At 42.3% G+C, this 9,778-nt stretch overlaps 1 protein-coding gene across 1 annotated transcript in view; it reads left to right on the top strand.

Annotated features, from left to right (window-relative positions):
• Positions 1–9,778, top strand: part of zmp:0000000660 (arf-GAP with Rho-GAP domain, ANK repeat and PH domain-containing protein 2) — a gene marked incomplete at both ends in the record, with an annotated part of 120,109 nt that overhangs the window by 3,489 nt on the left and 106,842 nt on the right. Inside the window, 4 exon segments of the mRNA XM_035675832.1 lie at positions 2,504–2,580; positions 2,903–2,967; positions 4,278–4,643; positions 5,762–5,831. Coding sequence (XP_035531725.1) covers positions 2,504–2,580; positions 2,903–2,967; positions 4,278–4,643; positions 5,762–5,831 — 578 coding nt within the window.

The raw sequence follows: 9,778 nt of genomic DNA on the forward strand, positions 1-9,778 counted from the left end.
GATCAGAGAGGGAAGAAATATGATGTTTTTTCTTCGCAGCGTTTGGCAGGAGTGACTCCTGTGTGTGTGCTTTCATGACTGCTGGACCTTAGCAGATGCAAAACAACACCTGTCTTTCAAATTGCACCCAGTCATCTATTAAAGCTGTTAAATTATGTTAGAGTAGCTATGCGGGAGGAAAAGGGATGTAACTCACTTGCAGATGATGAGGCAGACAAATATATAATCTATAACCTGTTTCAGGGGAAAATCACGCTCGTAAACCATCATAGTATGTAGAGTAAAGACAAAATTGTGTCTCAGGTTTCACTTCTCAATCTGCTCCCTTCCTGAATATTTTTGAATCTGCCAACCTCAATAGGCAGTTCTCAACTATTCAACAAGGGACTTTTGGGTTCTACACTAAGCAAGATGTAATATACGATTCAGGGCCATTCTAAAAAAAATATGCATGCGTGCCCATTTCTGTCCTTGATAGAATATTAAAAACAATTTGTCAAGCAAAAATGCCAAACTTTAGCCGGTTTCAACTTTTCTGATACGAGAATGTGCTACTTGTTTAAACCTACCACAAGTAACCTCTGTATGACTAACACAAGCAAACAAGCGAGAAGATTGGTTCCTGTATTCTTAAAGCGTTCCACCGAGTCGGATTCGGTTGCATTCCTCTTGAAATCAATGAAGCGAGGCTGTAGGAAACAACACTGCTTTGGTCTGCCAGAATCAAAACAATCATCAAACAATTATTATCATAAATAATTGCTACATGATTCGATCATGATGGCTCTGTGAGGCAGGGTGATGATTTGAGCTGAATGCTAATTAGCGTGCTAATATCATCACAATGCTAAAATGCTGATGTTAGGAGGTGCAGAACCATATAAACCATACCAGTTTAGTGTATTAGCATGCTAAGATTAGCTAAATAGCTCTAAACACAAAGTACAGCAGAGGCTGATTAGAATTCTATAGTAGGCTACTGTAGATTATTTTTTATATTAGTATTTGCTTAGTATTAGCTTTCTTAAGTAGCCTAACAACAACAACAACAACAACAACAACAACAACAACAACAACAACAATAGCAACAAGATGAATGTAATCTAAAAATAATATCCTTTATTGTGATGATTATCTTCCTCATTGTCATCATTTAGAAGAAATGGTGATTAAAAAGAAAAGAAAAAACACTCTTGGCTGCTATTATTGTTGTCCTATTCGCCAGTGTATTCATGGAACCAGTGACTGAAATAATAAATTGTTGGGTGACTCATTTGAATTCAGACGGTGGCTGTTTGTGCTCAGTGTGGGAGTGACACAGAGGAGTGATAATAACAAACTGACCTGTAACTCCCTGACTTAAAAGAGCTTGAATGAGGCTTCATTCAGAGCAAAATCAATCTCCTCACTAACTCCGAACCGATGTTTCCCAGACTGCGACTTGAGAGAGCGCCTGGTCAGCGGCAGATAAAGAAGCCCGCGTGGTTGACTGGGAGAAACAAAGGCAGAAACTGGAGACGGAGCCAGTGAGGGAAGAATAGAGAGAATCAGACAGGAATTGAGTACAGTAGCGCCCGGCGGCCCCGCGGAGAGAATCACCAGTGGCCTGAAGGTCGGCTGATAGATGATGATTGATGGTTGCTATCTGCCCACCAAGCCTGTCCGTGGAGAGGGCGGCTGTGTTGGAGTGGATACTATCATCAAGTAAAGTGACCCCTTCATAAAGCCCAGTACGTGCCCTTTGTGGCCCTTCTGTAATGGCAATGTTCAGATGGCATTGTTTGGAAGTGTGTGTCTCTAAAGCTTCACTACATTCACATCCGTATTGGCGCGAGTGCGTGCACTCATTTGACTGTCCATTCTTTTATGTCTGCGTTTGTCCCAAGGCATCTTTATGTGTCTGATTTCGATCTTCGCACGCCACCGCCTGCGCGCGCGTTTCTGCTTCTCCGCCTGTGTCTATGTGTGTGTCTAGCCCCCGTGGCGGCGTCTTCTGGCCCTCACAATCCTCAGGAGAGGGTGGTGTCATTTTTCACAGTGACAGGCAGTGGCCCACGCAGGGTGGCCCCGGGTCTCCAGACTAATAGTGTCTGGCCAGTCGCTCTCCTGCTTCTTCTTCTTCTTCGTCTTCACTTCCACCGACCACCGACCACGGTCCCTGCAGGAGCCAAGACAGAGAAATGGCCTTGGCAGAGACTCAGTCTGCTTGAGGCACACTACTCCCATCGTACTCCCAGTTGGGCTGAGAAATGGCCGAGGCAGAGAGAGAGGCATGCTGAAACAAAATTTAATTGGTTTACTGCTTATATGGATCAAGGGTTTGCACATTTATTCAGATCGAGTTGGTTTAATCAAAGGGCACTAAAACATCTGAGTGATTTAAAAATTTAACTGGAACAATCCTGTTAAGCTCCTTACTTTCGTGCACCACGTTTAGGCCTTCACTGCAAGTTTTAATGCCGTGACAAAAACCACTATTGTGTTGTCTCTGTGTCCTTTTTAGCTCCACTTCAAAGAACCTTGACGCCCATTGCTCCCTATGGAGAAATGTTCCTGTACAACAATCCTGAAAGCACTCCGGTAAGACAGCGTACACTCCCACTAGTGGACAGTGAGTAGCAGCTCACCAAAGAGGAACAGACATTTCTCAGATCTTCAACGCTATCGACGTTGTTTCAGCCACAGTCCCCACACCAGACTTCCCTCTCGGTGTTAATGTTGTCACCATGGACACGTAGCAGAGTGGAAAATGTGCTTGTTTCAGTTTGCCCCCTGAGGTTAATGGAAATGTCACCTAGCCACTAAAGTTAACATAGCTTAGTGCAACAACATGATAACAGTGTCTGACTAAAAGATGGACACTTTCTTTTCATCTGATGCTAATCTCTCCTGTGCTCTGTAGGACCAAGGCGCTAAAGAAGGGTCACATAAGGGTTTTAAGGACAAGATAAAACAGAAGAAACAGAGGTATGGTATGCTCATACTCTGAATGTATAAATAGAAATTCAAGTGCTCAGAAAGTGAACTACTGACCACTCACTCTAAGTTTTGTGTGTTATTTTGCACATTGGATACACTGATAAGATTTTATCCTGTTATGCAGCTGCATTCTTAAAACCACATTCAATTCTCCAGCCATGTAACTATTTGATCTGTTCATGTGCGTATTTTGAAGTCAGTTTGGTGTTTTTAAACGGAGTATTGCTGAATATTCAGATGCAGATTTGTGGTTTATAAAGCTGTAGCCACAATATAGATGCTATGTTTCAGATTGAGTTATGAAACATAAATATAAGACAGTAGTCAAGGTGATAAAAATCACCCTGACTAATAGATTAATTTAGATTATAATACATGTCATGGATGCTAATTATGGAGCTATAGTAGGAGGAGGATATCAACTGAGCTCAGCGTGAAGACTGCACGCATGGGAAAAAGGCTAGCATGACTCAGTCTGAAGTTTAAAAGTGAGTGACTTCCTGGAGTTAAAAAAAACCCTCCAACATGTGTTTTTTGCATGTGTGAATTAGACAACTAAAGTTTTGGAACTTTGGACAGACTCAGGCTTCCCATGTTTACTGTCTTTATGCTAAGCTAGGCTAATCACCTCGTTGCTTTGGCTCCATAACTGACATAAACAATCTTCTCGTCTAACTCTTGGCAGAAATGTGAATAAGCGCATTTTCTAAAACGTAGAATAAGTCTCCAATGCTTGGCTTTTGGCCCACAGTTATGTTATAATATGTTTTAACAGAAATTAAGATTTGATTGATTGTTTAATTAATATATACACATATTGTCACCCTAAAGGAGTAGTTTGAGATTTTAGGAACTTATTCTTATTTGATTTTTTCTGATACTTAGATAAAGATTAGCATAAAGGCTGCAAGCCAGGTGGAAGTGCTAGCTTGGCTCTTTGCGAAATGTTCAATAAACCTCTAAAGTAACGCTATATGTATTCTTTGTTTAAGGTACACCCAAACGGAAATGTAACACACCGTCATGTTCTGATTTTAATGGCCAGGTTCAGTGACTTCCTGTTGCCACTGAGCAAGAAATAGTTACAGCATGCAACTCCACATAAAACCAAAATTTGTCCTTGAATTAGCTTAAAAGGTGCTGGTAAGCAACAGAGTCAAGCTAGCTGTTTCCCCCTGCTCCCAGGCTTTATGCTAACTTAAGCTAATTGCTTCCTGGCTTCAGCTACATAATTAACATTTTTAGTGTATTACCTAAAATTCTGAACTGTTTCTTTAACGTCACTGACGCTCCTGCAGAAAAAAGGTGTCCAAATCGAAAGAGCTAAAGGAGAAAGGGTCTGCTCCTGCTCCTCCGAATATCCCCGACCCCTACAAAGACGAATACTCAACAGTGGACGAGTGCGCCACCATTTTGCCGCAAGCCGGTTTGGACCAAAGCTTTGCAGTGGCTCCTGGGGGCCTTGATGTTGGATCAGCTGCCTCTGGCCCTAAGGACGAGTCTCTAATCATGGTGGAGTGTGACCTGTACTCAGGGCCTGCAGAAGTTCTGGGCGGTGAGGCCAGAAATGTACTGCCTGACATTTCTCCATACGCGTGCTTCTATGGAGCCCCCAAAAACCAGGTGCTCAAAGTGGGTTGGCTGGACAAACTGTCGCCACAAGGGTAGGTCACAGGTGATGATTGTGATTAGAGACATTATGAGATTAATAGAAAGTCTTCTCTATCTGATATAATGATACATGGAGGGGCATGAGACTCTCGTGAATGCCAGTTTTACTGCAGCTCAACATAGGAGAGGGCAATGCTATTTTCATTTTCACAACCTTTCACCTCAACAACCCAAAATGTGCCTCAAGGCCACTTCCTTGCAAGTTAAGTCACCACAGTATGCCAACCACTGCTTCCTGTTTCGTTGCAGACCTTTTTTCACTCTGCACTATTTTTTGCTTATCTTTTTGTCTTTGATGACTATTCAGAACTGATAAAGGGTATTAGATACAGGAGCCCGAAGCAGATCTATCCATAATGCAGTGCGCAGTCGAAAGGAAAGGAGAGAGAATTGGAGATAACCTTGTAGTATTAAGGCGCACAATGTGTTGGCTTTCACTTAGTTTGGCTTTTTCTGGCAAAATTACATTTTCTTTTCCAGAGTCTCTTGGTGCCACCCATGCTATCAATCATTTACTTCCTTGTTATATTCTTCCTCACCACAGAATATTCATAGGTTTGGCAAACTGCCCTTGGGCTGTTGAATATTTAAACTGAACGTGGCCATTTGTTTTGATTATGCTAATTGACAGCTGTTGATACAACTCTTGACATTAATGAATCAATGGCACTCTTGATGAAATATGAGGAGCTGTTCAGGGCAGATTTAGTTACTGGCTTACTTTGTGACAGTTATTTTATTTTATTTTTTTAGAGCTGCAACGATTAGTTGATTAATCAATTAGTTGTCAACCATTAAATTAATCGGCAACTATTTTGACAGTCGTTTTGAATCATTTATTAGGAAAAAATGTATGATTTTAGCTTCACAAATTTGAATGTTTTCTGGTTTCTTTAGTACTCTAATATCTTTCACCCTCTTCTGACATTTTATGGACCAAACAACTACTTGATTAATCGAGAAAATGACTGCCAGACGAATTAATAATGAAAATAATCGTTAGTTGCAGCCCTGTTTTGCCGCCACTGTTTTTTTTATTTGACTTAAAACTAGCTTAGTTTTGTTGAATGAGCCAGATGGATTGAATTTGCACCTCTTCTTCACCTTGCAGAAAGTGTGTTTTTCAGAGGAGGTGGGTGAGATTTGACGGCGAGAGCCTTGCCTACTACAACAATGACAAGGTAAGTGCGAGAAAAACACACGCACGTCCACACATCCCTTCCCCTCCTCCCGCTTCCTGCTGACACACCCACACCCTCCGCACGCACACCGGCAATTTCATTCCTCCGTTGCAGAAATCCATACCAACAGCTGCTGAGCCAAGTTCTAAGTGTTCCCTTCTCTTTCTCCTCCTCCTCTTTCTCATTGTCATCATCATCATCATTAGCTTGGCAGGGTAAAGAATGGGGGCAAGGACAGAGCGACATTACGCCATGCGTGACAGGCCGGCACTCTCTGCGCCCGCCCAGCCATAGAGTAAAGTACATTGATGTTGGCATCTGACCAGTTCCCCCGAGAAAGAAAGGAGGAGTGGGGAAAGGGGAGGGAGAGGGAAGACTCTCCTCCTCTCTTTTTTGCCTCCCTCAGCATTCCTCCCTCCCCTGTACCTCTCTTCATTCTCCTTTTTGTCTGACAGCTGAGTTTGAAATTTCGCTTAGCACTGCCTGCCTTGTGATCAGAGAGAGGGAAGGATGGAGGAGGAGGAGGAAGAGAAAGGGTGTGGAGGGGGGGTGAGAGTACGGGGGTTGAAAAGGTAAAAACTGGAGAGGAGGCAGATGAAGATGTAGGCAAGATGGCAGCTTAACCGCCACCTGTTTAGTCTATATTTAACTTAGTTTTTGTTGAATGTCACAAACTTTCTGGATTGCGGCAACATTTAGAAGTTAAATTCGTAAATGTTTTGCCGAGGACACACATGGTCTTTTACGTGACCATGTGGGTCCTTTGGAACTTGCATGCTGTTCAGTACTTTTTGAATTCTTTTTTTTTTTACATTTTCTAAATGACCATATGTGTGATTTTGCTACAAACTAATACACTTAACATAAAAGGTTAGGTTTTTTTTGCAAACCACCATTTGTTAGAATTTTGTATGTGTATGTATCTAATACGGTAAATATTAAGTCTGCATTAGTGTTTTTCCAACATTATATTATTGTTGTGTGGTGATTAGGGTTGGGTAATTAAAAATGTCATATTTGGTGCCAGTGTACTCATTATATATTTTATATATATATATCTTACTATAATATCTGCGTATGCGCAACTATAGCAAGTGTTTTAACCTTTAATATCATGTAGCAAAATATGCCAAGCTGCTCAACACATCATTATTAAATAAACATCTACCTGAATAAAATGTAACCCGAAATTGGAAGAAATCTGGCCAAGTTCTCGGTGCCAACTTCTGATACTTGACTCTTTTCAATACTTAATGCTACGGATCCATTATAGTCAGCACTCCAAGACTATTGAACTTCACTACCCAGCCCTGGAGGTAAGGCAGTGCAGGCTTTGCCAATCGATCTGCACATAAACCGAATTATCACGCAACAATGATGTAACACTGACACACAGACAGCAGATTGTAGATATGGTAAACATAATGTTTGCTGTGATCAATTACACCACTAAAGTCGTTTCAGAACTCTGCTAACTGATTTTATACCAAACAGAAAGGAAACAGCAGAAATGAATAGCTTCCTTTGGCTTAGAAAAACATTAAAATCTCAGTTGAAAGCAGAGATGTGAAGTATACATTATTTGGATTTGAGGTGCTAAAACTTGTATAAACCCTGGTATTTCTCTTTAAAAAAAAAAGAACTTTAATGCATGAATTCTGTTAAGTGAGTCTCTAGCGGCCATAACCTACCTGACTTAATGTGCTTTACCTTCATGTTCTCGCTAATGACCATTGGATGTATCTTGGACTAAGAACAAACACATCTCTGTGTGTGTGTGTTGTGTGTGTGCTGCTGTGTGTGTGTGTGTGTGCGTGTGTGGTGTCGAGCCGCGTTGACCCTCCCAGCGCCCCTTCCCACGGGCTGGCTCCGTTTTCGCTGCAGCCAGCATCTTGGGCACCCAACAACACAACTCAAGACCCCTGATGTGATCTGTCTAATGCCGCTCGTTAATACAAATTACTAATTTACGTACCCGCCATGCTCTCTCGCTCCCTCTGCCTCTCTCTCTTTCCCCCCTCGTTTTCTCTTTCCATTGCATTTGTTGCTTTATTTATCAGGACACGCTCTGTCGCCGGCAGAGTGGGAATCGGCAGGGAGGCCGGCGAGTCAGCACTTTATGCTCGGTGTCACTGTCGGCGTAGGCACGGCAGTTTTTTGGGAAGATGAAAGTTTGCCTTTGTGTGTGTGTGTGTGAGAGAGAGGGAACAGGGATTGTTGTTTAGACTTTTTAAAGTCATCCTGCCAATGTGACTCTCCCCTCTGAGAAAGCAGAGGGCTTCATCATGTTTTGGGTGAGCGGAGAGGTCGAGTACAATCTCTGTCATCCCTGCTTTGTGCGGCCAGCTGAGGCCCCCGTACCACCCTGCGCCGCCACCCACTGCCACCTCCACAGGCTGAGCGCGGGGGTAGAAGAAGATTCCACGGGCAGACAGGAAGTCTCTCAGCATCGCTCTATGTCAGAAATTGACATATGAGTTGATGGTTTGCTTTCCCTCACTGTGCAGAAACATGCGTGTGTGTGCTATAATACCTTGTGCAGACTTCAAATTGCTATACTGCTCATTTTTTAGCCCACATTGTTGTGGTGTTGACGTAGGGGTGCAAACCTATGCTATTGATCTCAGACCAGAAGTCCACTGATTATAGGATTACTCCATTTGAAGGAATACTATTCATCTTCAGTCTCCCAGGTGCTCTAAGAGGCCAAAACCTGCTCCAACAGTTTGTTGTATCACACATCAGTTTACATACATCAGTTTTAAAACTACTGAAATGAATTCTAACTAAACTCAGCTGACTCTAGCTTTATCGTATCATGTATACATGTAATTCTGAGGCTGTTGTTTAGCACATTTGAGCTAAATGCTAATGTCACAGTGCTACAATAACATGTCCACAATGAAGACTTAACAATTACATACAGCTGAGGATGATAATAATGTAAGGTTCTTTTAGATATTTGGTCAAAAGCCAAAGAATTGTAGAACTGTAACTTTAAACAAAGAAACATCCTTTCAGCTCATTAGCAATAAAATACAACCTTGCTTCATTCTGTGCATACAGGGGTTTAGCTGCTGCATCCTTACTTGGTCTGTTATTATCAGTAGCTAATGGTGGCTAGTGCTAGCTAACGTCATATAGATATTGCTCTGTAACTTACGGGACTGAGCCAATTCAAGATGGCCACAGCGTTGCTTTAAAATTTTGACCTGATGATCGAGCTAGAGGAAAAATCAGATGATCACCAAAATTATTTTATAGTTCTCCCAAAGAAGTAGCTAAATGAGTCACTAAAAGCTTTTTAGCGTCACCAAAAAACCTTCTGTAGCATTTTTGAAGCTCAATGGCAAAAGTATAGAATCCGTTTGGACTTGAAGCCTTTTGTCTCAAATCTTAACAGACTCTGTGCACTTGACTTGAGTTTGGACTGCAAGAAATCAAGACTGATTGGTTTGATCAGCTTATCATGTTGTCCAATCTGCCCGTACACAAAAAAAAAAGCCTACACACTGAAACATTCCCATGCTTGTTCTCTTTTCTCAAACTTTCAACACCCCCAAAACTCTTTTTGTAGTTCAAACCCCTCTGGGATCTGTCAGCCCCAGACAGAACTAATCGCACTTAATCACAGTCACAGCTTGAAGGTCTCTGGCCGCGGTGATGTCATCATCGGGGTAGCGGAGGTGGCGTGGGAGAGTAGCGAGATCCTCGGTCTCACTTCTCCCTCTCTGCAGCGTTGTATCCAATCCGTCTCATCAATCACCCCTTTCGCCTGATTTCGTCAACACTGGGATTGACTTGGGAGAATGCTTTGGTCCTGAGATGGAGTCTTCAGGGTCCCGATGTGTGTGTCTCTCTCTGTGTGTGTGTGTCTCTCTCTCTCTCTGTGTGTGTGTGTCTCTCTCTCTCTGTGTGTGTGTGTGTCTCTCTCTGTGTGTGTGTGT

Source organism: Morone saxatilis, unplaced genomic scaffold, assembly GCF_004916995.1.
Source record: "Morone saxatilis isolate NCDOM2014 unplaced genomic scaffold, NCSU_SB_2.0 Contig4, whole genome shotgun sequence".
NCBI classification, from domain to species: domain Eukaryota; kingdom Metazoa; phylum Chordata; class Actinopteri; family Moronidae; genus Morone; species Morone saxatilis.